At 33.1% G+C, this 22,485-nt stretch overlaps 2 protein-coding genes across 3 annotated transcripts; one reads left to right on the forward strand and one right to left on the reverse strand.

The window, feature by feature from the left end:
• Positions 1-6,556: 6,556 nt before the first annotated feature.
• LOC130955603 (uncharacterized protein At2g39910) lies at positions 6,557-10,479 on the forward strand. Its single transcript, XM_057882497.1, is given in 10 exon segments — positions 6,557-6,769; positions 6,849-7,232; positions 7,406-7,574; positions 7,905-7,991; positions 8,156-8,346; positions 8,787-8,982; positions 9,449-9,513; positions 10,035-10,099; positions 10,102-10,135; positions 10,225-10,479. Coding segments are annotated over 10 exon segments (1,392 nt in total). The 5' UTR covers positions 6,557-6,728; the 3' UTR covers positions 10,385-10,479.
• Positions 10,480-10,561: 82 nt separating this feature from the next.
• On the reverse strand, positions 10,562-22,460 carry LOC130955604 (probable sugar phosphate/phosphate translocator At3g11320). 2 transcript variants are annotated; one of them, XM_057882498.1, is made up of 6 exons: positions 22,223-22,460; positions 21,801-22,039; positions 13,531-14,007; positions 12,868-12,971; positions 12,531-12,759; positions 10,562-11,128 (listed from the first exon to the last, which is right to left on the reverse strand). In XM_057882498.1, exons 1-6 carry the CDS (start codon positions 22,272-22,274, stop codon positions 10,982-10,984), a joined length of 1,248 nt encoding a protein of 415 aa, XP_057738481.1. In that variant the 5' UTR covers positions 22,275-22,460; the 3' UTR covers positions 10,562-10,981. The 2 variants fall into 2 exon arrangements, with proteins under 2 accessions (XP_057738481.1, XP_057738482.1); XM_057882499.1 differs by having other exon boundaries at positions 22,219-22,328.
• Between the last annotated feature and the right edge of the window lie 25 nt (positions 22,461-22,485).

A 22,485-nucleotide genomic window follows, 5' to 3' on the forward strand; every position in this document is an offset into this window, starting at 1 on the left:
ATCCGATCGAGCCACTGAGTGTAAGCCTCATCATGCTCACATAATCTTGCATACTGTACAATAAATTCACGCACAATTCTACAATAACCTGTAAAAGAACAAGAAAACAAAAATAATAAGTATCACCACATAACATGAGCGTCAGTATTTTATTACAATTTACATAATCATATTTACAAATCAATTTCTGTAGATACGGTGTCTTGAAATTTTTCAAGAAGTTGGATGCTATGTGCCTAACACAAAACATGCGGCTAGCTCTCAGAGGCTCCCATGATTTATTACTACGTGCTATTGCTGAGGTAATAGAGTCGTGTCGATCAGAGATAAGCCCAATACCATCCCGAGTCACCACATGTGTGTGCAAATGAGTAAAAAAGAAGTGGCACGCATCAGAAGTCTCACCCTCAACAACGGCAAATGCAAGAGGCACAATATTGTCATTACGATCTTGAGAAACTACAACTAAGAGAACTCCTTTGTATTTACCATACAGATGTGTGCCATCTATTTAGACGATTAGTTTGCAGCTCCTAAATGCTCTAATGCAAGGATAAAAGCTCCAAAGCACCCGTGTCAGTATCCTAATATCCTGGGCTCTGTTTGTTTGCTATCTTAACCAGCAATAGACAGAGACACAAAGACACAACAACACATAGATATGAACATACACAAAATTTTTATCTTGTTTGGCAACATTATATATAACAGTACACTGGTATACACAAATTTATCAAAATGACAAATTTATCATCACCAGTAACACCATTGTATCCATAACTACCATCATCTACAGACACTATCACTATCTACTACCACCATCACTACCACTATCAGATTTATCATATTCATCATAATCTATAATTACCAAAAAATCATTGATAAATTTTTTAATAATAATCATTTATCTCCAAAAAAAAAGAAAAAAGACAAAGAAGACAGAGGCAATAATCACAGTAACTATAACCAAAATTAAAAAAAAAATCACAAGAGAATGAAAGAGATGAAGGAGACGGTGAGAGAAGGATTAGAAGAACATGTTATGATTTTCTGGGCACGAGCGTTGGATGGTGACAATGACTTGTTGTGTCGAGAGGGTTGGACGCTGCTGCAACTCGCTGTGAGTTAGACAGTGTTGTGACTCTGTGTCGCGAAGGATGGACAGCGAGGGCGACAGATCTGGACGAGTGGCAGCAGCGATGCAAAGGCAGCACAGATCCGAGAAAGCCAATAACAAAAGAGCGTGGAGGAGACACAAATTTAAGAATGCAACAAAGAAGAGTTTGGCGAGAGAGAGAGAGAGAGAGAGAGAGAGAGAGAGAGAGAGAGAGAGAGCACCATCGGAGGAGGGAGGCATGGTGGCAGCGATGGGATCTATGGCAGAGGAGAAGAATCTGGAAAAAGGTAGAAGACTGATGGAGAAGGAAGATGGAGTAGAGAAAGGGGTTAGAATAGGGTTGAGGTAGGCTGGATTTTGCAATTAACTACGAATAAAAGTAGAAAAAGTTGTGTCTCAGTGTCTCAACTTTAAAGAGAGACACTGAACACATGTATTCTGTGTATACCACCATGTCCATTCAAAATTCGTGTCTTGGTAAACAAACAGTGGACGTGTACCATCGTTTCTATGTACTAGCATCCATGTCTAAGCAAACAAACGTAGCCTTGGAGCACCTCATCCCCTTGGTATGTTGGTGTAGTTTCGATCTCAACTGCTGCTGATAAATCCTTTTTGTATACCATTGTTTTAAACCACGATGACAAAGTTTCATAAGAAGCTTTCCAACCACCAAAATTTTTTGCAATTGCCTTTTGCTTAGCTAGCCATGCTTTGCGGTACCTTATCATATAATTGAATTTCAGTTGCGCTTCAGCAATCACAGATTTTACCTTTAAAGATGAATCAACTTCAACCAATGGCTTTATCACCTCTGCAATCATTTCTGAGTTTAGCTTGGCATGATCTTGAGAAATTATCGTTTTGGTGCATGTGTGACTACTATTATACCACCTTATAACCCAACAAAACTTTCTCTTAATAAGACTAGCCTTGATAAGTAATGTTTTGAAAACCAGACCGAACCGCCTGGTCGAACCGGTTCAATCAGGAACTGGCGTATAAAATGGTCCGATCTTTCTCCTAAAACCGCCCTTCAAATCACTGAAAAACCGCTGAACTGGCCGGTAACTGGCCGGTTGGACCGGATCAGAAATTGACCGGTTCTTCTGAAACAACGCCATTTTCGTTGTTTAAAAAAAAAACAAAATCTCTCACCACCACACAAGTCCCTCACCCAGTTAACCGCCCTCCCCCAAACACCACTCCGTTGATACACACACTCCTCACAAACAAGCCTTAAGGAACCCTAAACCCAGCTTCATCAATGGAACCGTCGCCGCCATCCGTGGTTTTTGGCGTTTCCGCGGCCTCCTCCTTCCCCTCTCCCAAACCCAAACGGCCAGACCTTCTCTTCTAACTCGACACGTCGTCCATTCCCCCGGTGACTTCATTGTTTGAGGCTTCCAGCTGCTGCGCCATCGTGTCTTTGTCATCTTGCCGTCGTCGTCCTACTGTCAGTGGAAGGTTAGTTGCATTGTTTAACAATTTCCTTTGATGCTCTGTTGAGTCTGTTTCGGTGTTTTGAATTTGATTTTGATGGTCTCTAATCAATTATTTGGGATTTCTAAAACTGAAATTAATTACTTTGAGATCAGTGTTTTGAATTTGAAATTTATGATCAATGATTTGTTATCTTATGCTGATGTGCCGTTTAGGGGTTTTTTAGTATAATGTTTCTGAATTTTTGTTGAAATAGTTATTGATTAAAGGGTTTAGGTGTGATTATTTGTTGCTGGTATTTACTTTTTTTTATTGATTCTTTTTTATTTTTGGTTATGTTAAGTTCTGCTTTTGGTATTTGGTAATTTTTGTTGCTGATACTTTTTATTTTTGGTTCTGTTAAGTTATGCTTTTGGTACTTGGGTTTGATTTTTAGGCGGATTCGTATACATTCAAAAGGGAATAAAGTAAACTACTTGTCAATCTATTTGTCTGTTGATGATAATGCTAATTTTCCTATTGATTGGAGCAAAATTTGTCAATTGACTAATGGAAAGGAAATCATTATTCAAATTTTGTGCTGCTACTCATTGATTTTGTGCTGCTGCTATGTTTTTAATTTCTAAAAGTTTTGTTGAAATTTGGTTGCTGCTGCTAAACATAGAAATTAAATAAATACTGAAAATTTTATGCTTCTACTCATTGATTTTGTGCTGCTACTGTTTTTTCAATTTCTAAAATTTTTGTTAAATTTTTTTGCTGTTGCAAAAAATAGAAATCAATTCATTATTAAAATTTTTTATTTTTGTTTATCTTTATTGATTTTAGGTTTAGTGTGCCTACTTTATGCTCTGTTTAGTCTCTTGTTAATGCTGTTTTTGATTAGGTCTATCCTTTGAGAGCTGCTGTTTGTGTGGTCTGCAACAAGTTCTTGCAGATTTTGATGATTGATAAATCTTTATGTTAGCATTTAATATTTGATATTTTTTAACTATTTAAGTTGAGTTTGCATTTTGATAAAATTATATAGATTTGGCTAAGGATATTTTATATAGTGTTTTAAATTTGGAAAATATTTTAATATTTATATTAGACTATAATTATATTTTACGATGTTTATTTATAATTTATTTATTATTTTATTTTAAAATAGTTCTTTCAGTTGAACCACTAATTAGACCGTTTAGACCAATAAACCAATGAACCAGTAACTAAAACAGTTTGATAATCGATCCGGTTTTCAGAACCTTGCTGATAAACCAATCTCAACTCGTTCCATATTGTATACACTTAGCATAAAATGTGATTGGCTCAGATTCACACACTAGATAATCCACACCCCTATGAATGATATAATCTTTAATTGCTGCAATCACAGTTTCTATAGAACTAAACTCCATGCCGATGAGAAATTCACCATCCGTAACAACAACAGAGTCTACACCAATAATAATAATAATAATAATAATAATAATAATAATAATAATAATAATAATAATAATAATAATAATAATAGATGACTACTTATCTACATAGACAAACTCAGAAAATTATGATGCATTCATAGCATCTAGATCCAAAACGTGCATAAAAGAATGATTTCCAGATGGATGTTGGTTTCTAGTGCGTTTGTCACATCTGCAACGTCAGGCTCAGCTATGATATCATCTTCGTCTACATCTTTAGTTGGACCAACAATATGATAAGTGCCCTCAAATTCCTATTCGCTTTCAGTGTTATAAACCATCCAGTGGATGTTAGCCTCGGATAAATCAACCTCAACTAATTCTTCGAACTCAACATATAACTCGATAACTGACACTTGTGCTCATGTTTGCTAGAAGATCAAAAACATTCATTGCATACTTGCATCGTCAACCATATACATTATTTGAAACTAAACAAAACTACCAAATACTAACACAAGCTGTCTATAAAGAATATTTGTAACTCTCTTTAATATTTGACTATCAATACATTAACAAAGTATACTCTCAAATTTCTCACATTTATTTTAAAAGGAATAACGACATCGTATGAATTTTCACATACAAAACTCATACCTTTAGATGTTTGGAGAAATATTTGGCCATTGTAATATTTTCTCAAACTAACACATCCCTCCATTTTTATTCTCTTACTCTTTCAACGAAATAAATACTCTCACGCTCACACTCAACTTAACAAATTTGTTCCTCCTTTTATAATATTCGAGGTATATTTTTTAATCTGAAAATTATAATACGCCTCATGTGTAATGTCAATCCGCTCCCTGCGTCCTGACAATACGCCCCTTGTATTGTCAATACGCCTCTCTTGTATTGTAAGTTAAATATTAAATTAATACAATACGCCCCTTTGTATTATCTTTTTAAATTTAAAAAAAAATATAATATTCCCCCTGTATTGTGTTTCTGTATATTTAAAAAAGTGAATAGGACAAATAAGTCCTTAACCTTTTGATCCATGGACATTTAAATCTCTGAAGATTTGAAAATACATTTAAGTTCTTGACCTTCTTAAAACTTGGACATATCGATTCTTGGGTATAATTTGCCTCATTTTAAAAACTCTTCCACGTGTGCATCTGTATATCGGCCATGTCAGTACAACGGAAGTCAGGTTTGATTTTTTCATTGGGTCTGGCAGACCCAAGTGAACAGAGAGATCGATTTGTCTAAGTTTTGAGAATGTCAAGGACTTAAATATATTTTCAAATTTTTGGAGACTTAAATGTCTGTGGCCAAAAGGTCAAAGACCTATTTGTCCTTTTCTCTTTAAAAAAAAGAAAAATATAGGAGAACAATGTATATAGTAAACAACGTGAACAACAGTTTAAAAAAGAAGATAAATTTGAAATTAAAAAACATATTTTAAAATTTGAAAACATTAGAACTAGCACCTAAGCCACTATGTACGATTACACATCCATATATTATACGTTTTGCACCCCACCCCCTCAACGGCATCAGTCTCTCCCGCAATCGTCATCGTCATTGCCACAAAGGTCTTGACACCGCCGCCCCCCTCACCGCTGCAGCATGTTCTCTTCCAACCCAGGTAGTGACATCGTTTTGCACCCCTCACTGGCGTCGATCTCTTCCATCTCCGCCAACTATTTCTCGTTGGATGGTGCCATATCGCGCTAGAAATTCATGGTGTCGCGATAGTACCAACATTTTCTCGACAAGACCACGCCGCACATGCTCAGCCACTGGATTGGTTCCTTGACCATCGGTTGTATCTATGTTCTGCGCGTATACTTGATCCAAGACTTCTATATCGTCTCCTACAGCCTCGAAATCTACATACTCAACCTCCTCGTCGGCTTCCTTTTCCCTTAGGTTGATCTGGAAATTTAGGAACTCTAGGACGGTACAACTCTCCCCACCAGGGGCTCCAATGAGTTCCATCCCTTCGTTTGCCGCCTTCCTGAGTTCAAGTTCTGGTATTCAATCATGGCTAGTTCATGATGGTCATTTTAGTAGGTATGCAGATGATTATTTTAATTCTTATGTTGATGCTTATTTGATTGGATTGGATTTAGTTATATACAATTAAAATATACTAAATATTCAATTCACTAGATATGCAGATGATTACTTTTATCTTTAAGTGGATAGTTATTTTCACTAGGAGTGAGTGATGTCGGTGATAGTGCGTGGCAAGCCAAGCAGCGGCAATAAAGAGGAGCCTGACAGTGCTATTCATTTTTAGTCTGGAGCAATGCTGATGAGGGTCTTTATTAACGAACCAGTGGTAGTGAGAATGATTCTGGAGACAACGATAGAGCTGATGGAAAAAAAATTAGTAATTTAGTAAATTAGATTATAATAAATGGTAGTTTTTTTTAACTTCATTGAACCAAATTTCCAATCTATTAATATATTGTTCAGATTTTTCATTCTCTACTCGATAGAGCTGTTAAAAAAAATCAGACTAAAGCAATCCGCCTCCTACCTACAAATTATTAGTCCCCAAAAACTTTGTAAAATACATGACATCCAAATAATAAAGCATCGCAGCTAAACTAATCCAATATCCAAAAATATGAGCCGACTGCTGCTTCTCATCGGGGAAAAAAAAAAAAAAAACCTCGTTAGGGAGCAGCAGAGTTAAAGGCCCGCCGTCGTAAACGAACCAGAGGGGGAGAGAGAGCATCCACCAAATGTCGGATTCACATTCAACTCTCCGGGAGCTTCTCAATCGGTCGGATACTCTCTCTCTCTCTCTCTCCTTTATTGCCGTTTTCTCATACTGCAATTTTCTTTTCTTTAATTTTTATTAGGTTATCGAACGAAATCGCGGAGTGCCTCGCCGGAACTCCTTACACTGCTCCTGAGAGCTCCTCCGTCTCCGTCAAAGCATTCCTCCAACCACTCCTTCTTCCGCCGCCGTCCGATGCTTCCAACACCACCACTGCCCTAAGCGATTCCATCAAGAACTTCGCCCTCGCCTGCACGCTCTTATCCTCCGCTTCAACCTTCAAGCCCTTCACCTCCGACCAATCCACGCTCCTATCCTGGATCCCCACGCACCTCTCCTCACTCGCCGCGGCCTCCTTCCTTGAATTCTCCCAACAATACGCTGCCGCCGCAGCGGATGAGGGTGGGATCTTCGATAACGTTGCCGAGTTCGGGCTGAGTTGTGACTCGCTCCCGAAAGAGAAGAGGTGGTTTTAAAAATTATTATTTTATTAGTCAGTTAGATAGAGACTAATGTATTAGTTGAGAAGTTAATTTTCTGTTATTAGTTAGTTGGAGACCAAATTGGAAAGTTAGTTTTCTGTTAATTGTATCATTGGAATCAATCATTCACTCTCTTTGGGTAATTTTTTGTTTGAAGGTTGGTGGTGGAGCTGGTTCCTGAGGTGTTGCCGCTTCTCAAGGAGAGGATAAAGGAGAGCTCCATTGATAAGAGTGATGATAATGATGAGTTCTCCGCTGCTTCAGCTAGGGTGCCGGTTGGGTTTGCCGTTCTGGCTGCTTTTCAGTTACGATGGTTTGTCACTCAGGTATTATGGCTTGTTTTGATTTCAGTTATGACAACTCACACTGTAGTTCGAAAGGTTCACATTGAGTGTCCGTTGATTTCAACATAGTTGGCAAAATTATGTTTGGTTTTTAATGGTAAAGCGCATTTTGTACAAAAGGGTGCTACTTAGGTTTTAGTGTGATTCATTTGGAGTACGGTTTGTTTCTCTGGAGCTACTAGTGTTACAGAGATTTGATTATTGTTCAAGCACAAGGGGTAGATAAAAGAATGAACTTTGGCTCTGTTTTTTCCCTTTGTGATGCATTGAGAACTGAGCTGTTCAGGGGTTTGAACTGGTTTTGTGTCACAGGTTGATTATCCTCTTTTGGGCAAGTTTTATGGATTGGTGATTCCTTGTTCGCTGACTGCCATTGATCATTGGTCGCCAGAGGTGAAGGTATGGTATGCTATAACTGCAACTGAAACATGAAACTGGGTTTTAGACTAGTAGTTTCTTCTTTGAGGTTGTACTAATTTTCTAGGAAAATCGTTTAGAAGGTTTGAATCTTAAATAAAAGTTGGTCAATTTTTGGTAAATCTTTTTTCCTTGTACGATTTCAGGGGCAGGGGATGGTTTGTTTTGCACATCTTGGAAAAAATGTTGCTGCTGCTGAGATTGGTTCATATGCGGATGTGATTCTTGATGCTTGTTGCCAGAATATTGCTTCTACGGATGAGATATGGCAGCAGGTGGTTGAGACATCAGTAGTTATTTCAACTCTGACTCAGAGAAGTAATCCACGTAGTCCCTGGTATATTTCCATTTCTACACAATGTCCTTTAACTAATACATGACATATAGCGAATATTTTATGTCTGCATATACCACCTAGAATTGTGGCATTGGAATTATTAGCAAATTGAATTCCTATGCCTGTGAGAAAAATTTTGTAGTCAGAAAATGCAGTTCTTGTCATTTCTCCTGTCTGAATACTAATTTTGAAATGCTTGGTACTTCATTCTTTTTCACTTGATTGATCATGTTGGGTAACTTGCTGTTACCCAGAAAAAGCTGCATAACTTACCTGTTATGTATGTCAGAAAGGGTTCCACCAAATCTCTGATTTTGGAATTATAATCTAAAGTTGCTCATATCACATGTCTGCCTTTTAATTGGTCAATAATGAGACTTAAATGTTTCTAATTTCCGCTTTCTTCTATGTCGACTTCAATGTAACATTGCCTTGAACAGGTTTGAAAAGATGCTAAATGAGATGTTAAGTCACTTGGAGCGCCAGCCCAAAAACAAAGAACGCCGCATTGCATGGCTTAAATTTTCCGATTCAATATTTACTGCAGTTGGTCTTGTGTTATTAGCACACTTCAGGCGCATTTTCCCTTTATTTTTTCAGTGGATGCATGTCGATGACGATGAGACTCTTATTTTGGTAAGTATCTTTCTATGTCTATGGGGAAGTTTTAGGAATTCACCAGATTATGCCTTCAACATTTAGAAAACACATTCCAAGTTTATGTCATGATTTTGACTATAACATTTTCCAGCTCTGAACTAAAATTGTTGGGTGCAATTTGCAATGTTGAAATACATTCTGGACAATTGCAATAGTTTGTATTGGCTTTCTACTCTAGTATTCTATTTGTATGGATTGGACATTGATCAATAATTCAATATAAACAATTTTGTCCTAGTTTTTAGTGGAAATTGTAGTAATTTTTTACTAAGGTGCCCAAGAGATCTAAGGTGATGAGCTTAGTTAATATATGATATGGCAGGGCATAATATCATTATTCGATCTATCACCTTTGTAGCCGACCCACCCTATGGGATAAGGCTTCATTGTTGTTTTTATTGCAGTGATTTCTTATTAACCCTGCTGTTATGTTATTCTGCAGGTTCTAAAATGTACTTATGTAGTTCTGAGATTGACTTGGGTTAGGAACTCACCATATGTTGAAAGGTGAATTTAAATTTCAACTACATGACTTTTTATTTCAGATAAATGCTGCATTGAAATGCTTGATAAACAGGGTATCAATTAATTAATTGTTGGGTAGCAGTTTAGTATCTACTTTCTTAGTGTCAATGCCTCAGTTGTAGTGATTTCTTATTAACTCTGCTGTTATGTTATTTTTTTATTTTCTTTTTGGCAAGATCATAATGCTACTCTGAAATAACTGTCTGAAGTCAGTGGCCCTTCATTTTAAGATGTTAACAAAACAATAGAGGGTTGTAAATGAGGAAAAGAATAAATAAGAAAAGGGCTTGAATTTTAAGTGATGCTTTAGTAGTTAATTTTCCTTGATTAGTTCCTTGTGCACGATCCTTAAATTCTGGTTGTAGGCTTCCATTGACTTCCTAGATTGCAATTTAATTGTGTGGTTTCCCACTTATCCGGCTGGATCTTTGCAATGTGGATATTAAACTATTCCTTGATATTTCTTTATACCTTATTCCTGTTGGAACATGATTTGACTTCAGATTGGTAGATGAACTTGCCCTCGTTTATAAGGAGGCAGCTTTGAGAACGGCTAGAGAGGAGGTTAGATCAATATATATCAGATACTAATCCTACTTCAAGGGTAAGACTTTAACTTTTTTTATGGAATAATTTAACTATATACTTTATTAATCCCCTCAATTGGTCTCAAGGTTTTTTTTGCTTACCTAGAACCAAAGGCCAGCATTTCGCAGCAGCTTGGGAGAAGCATCGATCTGATCCAAACTTGGCCAAGCTTGATCTTCCATTAAGTGGAAGAGACAGCATTACTCCGCCTCCACAGCATTGCCATCAGCAGGGATCTACACCCCCTTCAAACATGATTAGATAGCATTCATGTATCTGGTTATGGAAGTGCTTGACATGGTCTCTACTAATTGAGGTACCTGACCATGAATGTTTTTGTAAAGTTTGATCTAGTTAAAATTTTGGGATCATTTCGAATTATGTGATTCAAAATAGAGTCTATATGAGAATCAGTAAACGAGACAATTTTGGGCATCAAGGCTATGAGAGCTAAAGATACGAATCATATCATTAATAAACGAATGTGGGTAGTGTTAACAACATATGAGTAGTGGTTCAATTCTACCACTCTTATCCCAAAAGAATAAAATGACAGAGAAGACATTCCTCTAAGTGAAGCAGGATAATAACAAGTCAATTATCGCAACTTTTCAACTGTGAGGACTATTTCTAAATAAATGTTTATACAACTGTTAACCCATTCAATCGAGGTTTTACGTGTGAGGAGTAAAACCAAAAAAAGAAAAAATTGTATACCAAGAGTCAGAAAAACTGAATCTTATGTCACTAGCATGCTAAAGAAATTTGCCTCTGTATAATCTTTGATTGAGGAGGTTGTCTGTGCAGTGCGGTCACCAAGACAAAATATAAGGAGTTGAATGTCAACTTCACAAGAATGGTGTCATTTGGTTCGCTTTTTCGCTTCACTGTAAAGGATAACTCCAAAGACTGTGAGGGTGTACCCCATCATTCCAGTAACCGAAACTGGGTTTCTAAATATTAGAATTGATACTACTACTGCTACAGCCCCTTTAGCATTCCCTAGTACCTGCATAAGCCAAAGTATAAAATATGAGTTTACAAGGAATCAACTTAAGCATAGATACAATATTTGGCTACATAAAATGCAAATCTAGCCACAGGTCCGCCGTTACACTTCTTTCATTAATCCAAAAGCATATATCTATAAGAACTAAGAAAAGCTAACAGCAACAAGAAATTGGTGAGAACTTGGGTCTTTGATATTTTATAACTAATATACAAGAATTTGGGGAATGGATCCTCTCAATTTCTTTTAACAATGAGGGAGTAAAATATGATTTCTCACCATTAATTTTATAAGTGGAACCAAGAAAAAACATGAGAGCAATGAAGGGTTAGAGATCACACTTTACTCCCTCAATTTTTTTAACAATTAAGAGGATCAATAATTTGTGCAAATTGTGTATGCATTTGACCATCTCCTACTCATCCTAAGGTCATATACACTAAATATGCAAAATGTGTTTGGGAAATCGGGTCAACATATTAATTATAGTTAAGAAACCATGGGGGCAAATAATTAATTCTAGTTCCAAATTCTAATCATGGTTAACAAGTAATCTCGGATATTGATGGCAAAATGTCAACTAGCGTGAATAGTATCTATATTAATTTTAGATCCTTATATACTACCAATAACCTAGCATCAGCATTAGAGATGGTCCAAAAAGTTGAGTGACATCCCATGAGCTAATTATGCAACAAGTTTGAATTGTTAGTGCCATCTTTAATAATCACATAGACATTTCCCAAGAAACTGCATAATTGATTAACTTTGATTAGTAAATTCTAATTTTAGTCCTCCAAATAAATAGAACTACAGAAGTCACCCAAATAATTCACCAAACTCCAAAAACCATTGTCACTACTAGTCCCTAAACGGAAGATTGTTGTGACAGCTAGAGTCCCTCAGAGATTCAACATGTCATCATATTCATCCCTGTAAATCACTAAAGTAATGACTGAACAGTCAAATTTTAGAACCGTTTTGGATCTTGCTTATATGGTGACAATAACATTTGAAAAACTAATACTATAACTTTCTAGGACTAAAATAGAACTTTGGCATTTGATAAACTATATTATCATCTATATGACTAGGCAATGTGAAAATTCTAATAACCTCAGGAAAATTGTGGTCAAAGAAGAGAAACGGGTAGTCAGGGAACAGATATTCAACAAGCAGAGACAACCCAGCACCAACCAATGCACATTGCCAATAAACTAATAAAAAATTAATGGTGACTAAGACTATCTAATGATTGGATAAATACATGACAACCACCGAGGTCTGATTTCCCAACTACCAAAATTTTAGGAGTGGAAAAAAATTTAACTTTAGAATGGAATGGAATAAATAAATAAGTAAAAAGGGAGGTCTGAGTGCAATCTGAATTATGTGGACATACCTGAAGGGTCAGAGCACTTGTATGTTTTGTGACCAAGAAATTGGTCAGGTTGACAAAATATGCGAGCGCCGAATTGAATAGCAGATACCAAATGATCTTGGAATCATCTCTGGCAAGCGCCAAAGTGATTCCAACCACATTTTCTTCCATTATAAGTGTAGCGGGAAGAAGGAAAACCACCGCCATAGGAGCCATGTAAAGGAGAAGATTCATAGAATTGAGCTTCTCTCTGATGCAGAGGGAGAAAGGAGGTTAGCAGTTATTTGAATAGATAACTTGAAAACCAAGTAGAGACTACACATTAATGATTATAATGAATTAATTAGCGACCCCTTACCCTTCGGAAGAAAGCAAAATTCCTTGTAGCACTGATTTCAGGGCTCTTGCAGCTGTAGCAGCAACACATATAATGAATCCAAATAAATGGAAACTTGGTTCACCCTATTGACCAAACAGGAAGATGAAAACACATAAAAAACCAATGCGGTTTTACATTTTTACCAATCAATCCCCATTCATCGGGCATACATCAGAGAAAGAAAGATCAACCACTACTTAAAACTGGATACTAAAATAATAGTTGAGCCTTGAGAGAGCAATATAAATGGAAAACAGAAGATGAACTAAACAAGTTTCTTTTATCTATTTTCTTCTACTTTGAAACTACTTCATTCATGAATGGAATCTACCACTTACATGGGACCTAAACAATGACAAATTAGAAAGCTAAAGATCCAAAAAGTAATTCCTATATAATTTGCAATTCCAATTCAACAAATCACAAGATCATCAAATTGAATAAACCCCTACACCCTAAACAAATCACAAAATCATAGGGAAGCTGAAAACAAAAAATAACAAAGCATAAAGAAGCTAAAGTCCAAGTATTTCCTATACCTTGCTATAATGCTATTCCAATTAACATATCAAGAGATCAATCAAAATGCACAAAAATCCCAGTAACTTGAAACTCACAACTTTGTTGAAGTTACTTACTTACCCCGCTGGCAATGATGACACCAGTGACAACCGGAACAAGTGTGAGATATGTGAGCCAAGCCTCCCTCTTAAACGTCATTAGGTAAGCAAAAACGGCAGTGAAGAAAGGCGTTGTGGCACCAATTGCTTGGTTAAACGACACAGGAAGGTACCTCAACGACACGTTCCCAAACACAACGGAGACACAAAAAATAAGGCTCAAAGCAGAGATCTTGAAGAACTGAACCCTGGATCGTATGGTTTGCAAAGGCACCACCTTCATCCACGCTATGGCAACATAACTGAACAAAGAACATGCTGTCATGTGGCACATGGTGAGGAAGATCGGGTACTTGAAGCCATAGTTGCTGAGAAGGTACTTGTTGAGAAGGAGAACGCCAATGTTGGAGGAGTACCATGAAGCTACAAGACCCACCGTGAAGAAACGGCTCGAACCCTTCATTCTGGGAACTGGGTCTTGGAGTTTTTCTTCTGGGTCCTGCGATTTCAATATAAAGTTGTGAACTTTGTTGTTATTTATTGCTGGGTGCTGGATCTGGGCATTGCAGAAAAGGTGGTAGCTTTATGGGTGCATTTCATGGATCTATGCACCCAACAGTGTCATTTGCAATGAGAATTTAAGGATGGTGTTATGGGTCTGTGTCGGATGAAGAAAATTTTGGGTCTCTGTGTTTTGTGTGTGAATTGTGATCGAGTTCTCTTAATCTGCAGCAATGGAATTGCTAACTGGGAGAGAGAGAGAGAAAGAGAGAGAGAGAGAGAGAGAGAGAATTTAAAGCTGAAGTGATGAAGGGGTTGTGCGCGTTTATACTTATTCTAATTCTTAACGCGTATAGGAAGAAGATTCATTCGAAGTTTAGAACAGTGATTTTGTGATTTTGCAACTTTACGATACGGTTTTTATGTGTTTTATAAGGGAAGTCATTAAAAAAAAAGTGAAAATTCACTTACAGTTTTAGACATATTTAATTAAATTATTACCTAATAATTTTTAATTATTAATTTTATATCAAGATAATTATACTTAAATTTTTGTCTTAAAAAAGAGTAAGAGTATATTTAAAGTATTTCAAATTTTAATTTATTATAATCATTTTTATTTATATATATTTTTTCAAAAAAATAATCGATTATATTACTATTGATTTATGTTTGAATTGCTGTAATTGAAAATTGGTTTTAAGATAATTTATTATATTTAAAAATATTAAAATATTATTTTAAGTAGTACAATTTTAAAAGTAAGTATGAAATTATTGTATATATTATTATTTAATATTTGATACCGGTCGTTAAATAGTATAGTTATTATCGGGGAAAAAAAACAAATTTTTGTTCATAATCATAAGTTTCAAAATGCTGCTTTTGCTTATAATAGTTTTAAATTTATCAATTATATTCTAATTTATTTTAGATTCTTATCCCAAATATAATTACTTTGCGATTTTTTCTTTTAAAAAATCTTTCCAATGATTCACGAACATGGTATAAGAATTAAACTTGGGATAATAAGCATGGTAATATGGTGCAATATCCTCCTACTCTAGTTGATATTAAGTAATTGATTAATATTAATATATATTTGCCATATTTAAGTGTAATTTATCTGCATGATTGGGGGGAGGTGGGGGAATAATCAAATATATATTGTATCTTTAATTAGTTTAATTAAAGGGCACATGGTCAACTGGTTGAGGAAAGAGTTAAGAAATGGAAAAGTGGAAGAATCAAATTAAATAAATAAGATATATCCATGTTAATAATTTGGTTTTAAACGAATGAAAGAGGGGATGGCATTTGGGAACTTGAATAAATAAAAAAGAGCATTGGATTCATGATCCATCCACCCACGAGCCACCAATCTGAATGTGGACAACTGGAAGATCAGAGATCGTAGGTGACGAGTGGAGTTAAGATGGAATAGAAGAATATTAGTATCTTAGAATTAGTCAAATTAGTCCAATTTAGATGCAAATTTGGACTAGTATTTACTATTTAGTAGTATTGTGAATTGGAGGAGAGAGGATATTATATTACTTTATTATTTAGAGTTTAATTTTAATATGTTAAATATTTTATACAGTTATATAATTATATTTATTTTTTATAATATGTATTTATTTTGTTATGATATGTAGATATGCTATTTAATAATTAGATATACCTATAAAATTATTTTATATTTTATTAAAATTAAATTTTATTATTTATTAGTTATTACTATTGTTGTTGATTAACACGACACGGTTTTCACATCGATTAGGCCAAGAGGAGGTGCGAGGAAAGGCTGGTCCAAACGCCGCCTTGTCTGCTGTTCCACGTTTGAATTTTTCTTTTTGAAAAAAAATCTCATGCATAGAGTATTAATACATATTAAAAACAGTTTAAATTATAATATACTAGCATTCAATTAAATTTATATATTTAAATTATTTTTTAAATAGTAAATTTAAATTAGATACTTTTACTAATATAGTAGATATAATCATACAATTCATTATGTGACCATGTATAAAAATTAAATTTTATAAAGAATAATTAATTGTTTGAATGTATAATCATTTAAATTCTTGATTCTGATTAAATAAATATGTAAATGTATTGAAATTAAATTAAAAATATAAAGTACATTTAATTTTCACGTAGAATATAGAATAAAATTACTTCATAAAAATTTATGACTAGGAGAATGGAAAAGTGAAAGTTTATTTAAATTTGACAAATTTAAAATTAAGAATACACGTTACTTTATTAATTTAGGACTACTTTATTATATTTTGACATAGTCCATGCAAAAAAATCATGCTTAAATTTGATTGGAATGTGATCCAAAGTAAAAAGAGTCTTGTATTGGTAGAAAAAAGACTATGGTTAAAATTTCTAAGACCTATGTTAGAGTTGAATCATATAACATTAGTACTATGAGTTAAATATTAATTTGGTTCGATACTCAATTTAATTTTTAAAATTTTGTTACTCCCAATTAGAATTTCTAAATTTATAATAGTGATTTTTGGTTGTCTCTGCGATTATTTCTGTTACTAAAACATTGATATGACATATTTACTTGACATGTGTTTGGTAATAATTATATGGTGTAGAGAAGCTATTAGATAACTCAATCTGACCCTACAATTAAAATGAATATCTAAATAAAGTCCCAAAATTTTCAAACTGATCATCTATTATCGTCTTCCCAGAAATGATTGAGAGTAGCAGTCAAAATTTCGCTAGGTTACGTTCACATAGAACCAACCTTTCTCATATGTCTCATCACATCAATCACACTCACTACTCCCACCGCATTCTTATCCAAACCATCGATTCTCCCCTCTTCTTTAAATTATATGCCACCAATAACTCTAAACCCACCACACCCTAAACACATGAAATTCGTAGTGGTTCGTGATAGCAATAACAACAAAAGAGAGAGGTATGAGTGGCCTTCAAATTTCGTAGTGCCTTGCACCTCTCTTTTTTCCCAACTTAGTCGGGATCGTAGATCTCGTAAGAGTGACATTTGAAATCCTTATTCTTTTTTGTTCCTCCATCGATGTTCGAAAACTTTCACTCACAGTATCGCCTCGAAATGGCATCATTTCAGTTCCTCTCTTCAACACAAAGACTCATCGCAACTGCAACAACATTAACATCGCTCAAATCATCGGTGCGTTATGGTACAACATTAACTCTGTCTCTCTACTCCTTTTCCTGTTTTTCAAAAAAATTCGAATATTTTTATTGTTGTTGTTGATAGTGAAGGGAGTTATAGTGAAGCTTGTACATAGAGAGAAAAACAATGGTAGTTGTCATAGTGGAATGGTTAAAAATCTTTGATGTGTAATGCGGTTTGGAAGGAGAGTTTTAACACCCATCCACACTTAAACAATGTCGCTTTCATAGGATTTGGACATGAACACGAAGTCGTCTTAGATGTATTCTATGTGTTAAGTAAATGTACCAGATCAGTTTCTGGTAACGTTTGGGAGTTCTAATTAGAGCTAACAAAATTGTAAGGGTTAAATTGAATATCAAGACAAATTTCAGGGCCAAATTAAGATTTAACTCACTCATTGATTCTTCTGATAGATAGATTATGGAGTTAATAAAGAGATAAATATATTTTTTGTCTTTTAAGTTTGTTTAAAATTTTTAAAATATTCTTAAATTTTATTTTTTAATTTTTATTTATAAAATTTTTTATTTGTATCAAATACATTTCTATCAGTTAAATTTTTAAAAAATTTAAGATCAATTTAGTAATAATATATGATAATTATGTTTGATTTGTTTGTATTAAAAATTATTCTTGTGAAATTATTACTGAATTCGTATTAAAGACATATTTAATATAAATTGAAAATTTTTGAGATAAAATTAAAACAAAATAAAATTTAAAATTATTTTTAAAATTTTTAATAACTATATATATATATATATATATATATATATATATATATATATATATCAATTATTCTCCACATACAAGCTATTTTACCATACAAGTTTATACAAGTCATTTTTTCCTAAATCACTCTCACGTACACGTCTTACGCACACACATTTCACACACCTCCTAATTTAACGGATTTCAATCAACGCGTGCACTTCTTCTTCTTCTTCTTCTCTTTCGTTTATCGTCGTTACCAACATCACTTCTTCTTCCTCCTTTTTTCATTGAAATTTCTTCTCCTCCTTCATTTTTCTCCTGCTCCTCCTTATCTCGTTCTTAAAGATAATGAAGAATTCAAGTTTAGATTGTCAATGGAACTAAAACAAAATTAATTATTATTTTGAATCCAATCAAGTAGCTAACGTGTGGTTTGATTCAAGTTAATTTTTTTCTTAGTAGTTTATAATTCTGTAGATGAATAATGTTTCATCATTGATAGTTTGAATTGAATGTAATGTAAAAGTTCTGCATTAAAGAAAATATTTTTCTGTATTTGCAACAAATTTGGGTGTAACATGAAGATATTTAGATGTAACACGAAGACATTTGAGTGTATTCTTTAAGAATTTTCGGTGTATGTATGCTGATAAATTCTACATAATTCAAAACTCTTCTTTTTCCTCTTCCTTATCTTCTGTTGCTTCTTCTTCTTCTTTTTCATCATCATCATCTTTTTCTTCTTCTTCTTTTTTCTTATTAATCTTTTTTTTCTTTTTTTATCTTCTCAAACTTCTTCTTATTTTACTCTTTTAATAAGAATAAAAACAAAAAAAATCAAACAAAGAAGAAGAAGAAACACATAATGTTACAAAATTACTTTGAAAATGATGAACTTACATTCGTTCAACTAAAAGAAAGAAAGAAATAAGGAAAAAAAGAAGAAGAAAAAATGCAGTATTAGAGGAAATATTTTTCTGTATTTATAGCAAATTTGGGTGTAACACGAAGATATTTGGATGTATTGTTTAATAATTTTTGCTGTATATGTGCTGATAAGTTCTGCATAATTCAAAACTTTTTCTCTTTCTCATCCTCATCTTCTACTGTTTCTCCTTCTTTTTTTCATCATCATCACCATCTTCTTCTTCTTTTCTTATTTATCTTTTTCTTTTACCTTCTCAAGTTTCTTCCTGTTTTACTCTCTTACCAACACCACCTCTTTCTCCTCTTTTTTCTCCTTCTTTTTTCATTAGAATTTCTTCTCCTCCATCATCAGTTATCTCGTTATTGAAAATAATGAATAATTCAAGTTCAGATTGTCAATTGAACTAGAACGAAATTGATTATTTTGAATCTAATCAAGTGGATGAGGTGTGGTTCGATTCTAGTTAATGTTTTCGTTAGTAGTTTATGATATTGTTTTTGTTTGTAAAAATTGTTATTCATTGTTGATGGTTTAAATTGAATGTAATGTAAAAGTTCTGCATTAAAGAAAATATTTTTCTGTATTTGGGAGCAACATGAAGATATTTGGGTGTAACACGAAGACATTTCGGTATATTCTTTAAGAATTTTTGTGTATGTGTACTGATAAGTTCTACATAATTCAAAACTCTTATTCTCCCTCCTTATCATCTTCTGCGGCTTTTTCTTCTTTTTCATCATCATTGTCATCATTTTCTTTTTCTTTTTTTCTTATTCATCTTTTTTTTTCTTGTTTTATCTTCTCAAGTTTCTTCTTGTTTAAATTTTTTAACAAGAATAAAAACAAAAAAATCAAACAAAGAAGAAGAAGAAGAAACACATAATGGTACAAAATTACTTGGAAGAGGATGAACTTATATTCGTTCAACTAAAAGAAAGAAAGAAATAAGGAAAAAAAGAAGAAGAAAAGAAATGCAGTATTAGAAAAAATATTTTTCTATATTTGCAGCAACTTTGGGTGTAACACGAAGATATTTGGGTGTATTGTTTAAGAATTTTCGGTGTATGTATGCTGATAATTTTTACATAATTCAAAACTCTTCCTCTTCCTCCTCTTCATCTTCTGCTACTTTTTCTTCTTCATCTTTTTATTTCATATTCTCATAATTTTTTTTAGAGGAAAAAAGCAAACAAACAAGAAAAAAATATATAATATTGTAAAATCAATAGAAAGAGAAGGAAGAAAAAAATGCAACAACAACAGTAATAAAAAACGACGATGAAGATCAAACACGTAAAGAAAAAAGAGAAAAAACGTAAAAAAAAATAAAAAAGAGAAGAAGATGGAAGTAGAGGAGAAGAAGGAAAAGTAATGCGAAGCGCGCTATAAAATCGTTAAGTAGCACACGTGTTAACATGCTCATTATTAAATTTAGTCTAATTTAAATGATTTATAAACTAAAATGACTTATATATGTAACACTTATATATATATATATATATATATATATATATATATATATATATATTACGGTTTTGAGGCGGCCCCGATTATATGCCATACTACAAAGGTTTAAGAGCAGAACAAGGTTTCATTCAACTCAAGTTTATGTTATTATGAGAAATGGTTATTTTGACACCAATACTAGTACTAAAAAAAATAAATAAAAAAAGATGATATGAAAATTGTACGATGGATTTTTTTTTTCTTTCTCAAAAATTATAATACATTCATCTCTCTTTAAACTTTACTAAAATTTGCTTAAGTGATAAGTCTATACAAAATTTTTACTTGCATAGTATATTTCAGTTACTATGTATTCATATATAAATATATGTGATATATTTAATTTATTTTATTAAATATTTAAAGTGATTTTTCAGATTTACAACTTTTATTGTTTTAGTTTTTTAGATTTAAAATTTATTATATTAGTTTCTAAAATTTAATTTCAAATATTATATTAATTTCTAAATTTTTTTGGTGCTGAATCAACAAACAAAATACTTTTGATAGATAAACCAATTTAATTCACTATTAGATTTTTTAGAAATCTATTTGAGAAGCTTTAATCTTTCAAAATCTAAGTTGACACACATATGATCTAAGATTATTTTACTATTAGCCGGTAAAATACTAGAATAGAATTAATTACCTTTAATAAATAAGATATTTTTTTTGGACTTGGTAATAAATAAGATACTTAAGTAAGAAAAAGAAATCCTTTGGACGTTCTGTTTTTTTTTTTTTTTTGTCATGGACATCCGTTTTTGTTTGGTGAGCATTTCCTTTTTTGTGGGTCATGGAAAAGTTTTTATTTTGTCGTGGGGTGGTGAGCATATTAAACCTTTTTGTTATGACACTACTCCCAAAACACCTTTACAGCAATATCAGCCCAAAACGAATGAAATACTATCATTAGTCCAAATACAAAAGACATTAAAAAACTTATTATACCAAAAGTTAGGTTCAGCCGTTAAATTAGGCCCAACAGTATATATAACAAAAGTGAGGGAAAAAAATGTCATACAAAAGTTTTCAATTTAAAAGCAAAACACATGTTAAATAAGAAAACAAAAGCAATAATATAACATGAGTTTTGCTCTGACCAAAAAAAAAAAAAAAAAGTTTTGCTGACGAAAGTCCTTTAAAATTATTCATCGATAAATATTTATAACAAATACAAAATTTAAAATTTTAATATATTTATTAAAAACATTTAATAATAATAATATAATTTTTAATTTTAATAGACTGATAATATAAAATATTTTATAATATCATCTAATTATATTTATTTTTTTAAATAATTATTTACGTAATTAATATAAAAAATAATTATTTTATTAATATGACATTACATAATTAAATGTATATATATAAAATTGTTTTTAAATATTTTTGAGTGAAATTTCATATAATATTATGGGGTAATTAATAATTTGCAAATTACCTTTGAAAGTGGCCAATGCTTAGGTAGAGAGATAGCTCCTCCTTCAGAAGCAGCCTTCACTACCATGGAACCTCTGTTATCCCCAATTACTTTTGAATCATTTCTACTCCAATTACCAAAACATTGAACCTTTTGAACCCTCCAACTTGGAAGGACCAACAATGGTGGCAATCCCACTCTATAGCTTCTTCCACCACCAAAAGAGTACTTTCCCCTCATCACATGCTTCTTCACCTTTCCTGAAATTAAAATTAAAATCCAATCCAATCCCACAAAATCAGCAATTTATCATTATTATTAGTTTGACACATAATCAAACATGCCTTGTTCCTTGGAAAATATAGATGTGAAGATAGATTGAAAGAAATTAAAGGGTGTTTTTGACAACAAAGTAGTAGTAATAAACTAATAATAGTACATGCCAGTTATAGTTGTGACACTTGTTGCTGGGTTGAGAAGCGCAATTGGAGCCATTGGAGTAGGAAGCTCAAGAATCTATGTTGGAATTGGAGAGAGAGAAGATGGAAGTTCTAAGTTCAAATAAGTGGGGGATGGATCAAAATTTAAGAGAGGAAAGAAAACAAATAAGTGAATATAGACTATGATTGAGTGTAGATTCAATGCTGAAAGCGATGATTTAGGACTTTAGGTACTTTACAAACAACAACACACGAATATTTTTCAG

The sequence above is a fragment of the Arachis stenosperma genome, chromosome 10 (genome assembly GCF_014773155.1).
Source record: "Arachis stenosperma cultivar V10309 chromosome 10, arast.V10309.gnm1.PFL2, whole genome shotgun sequence".
Lineage (NCBI taxonomy): Eukaryota > Viridiplantae > Streptophyta > Magnoliopsida > Fabales > Fabaceae > Arachis > Arachis stenosperma.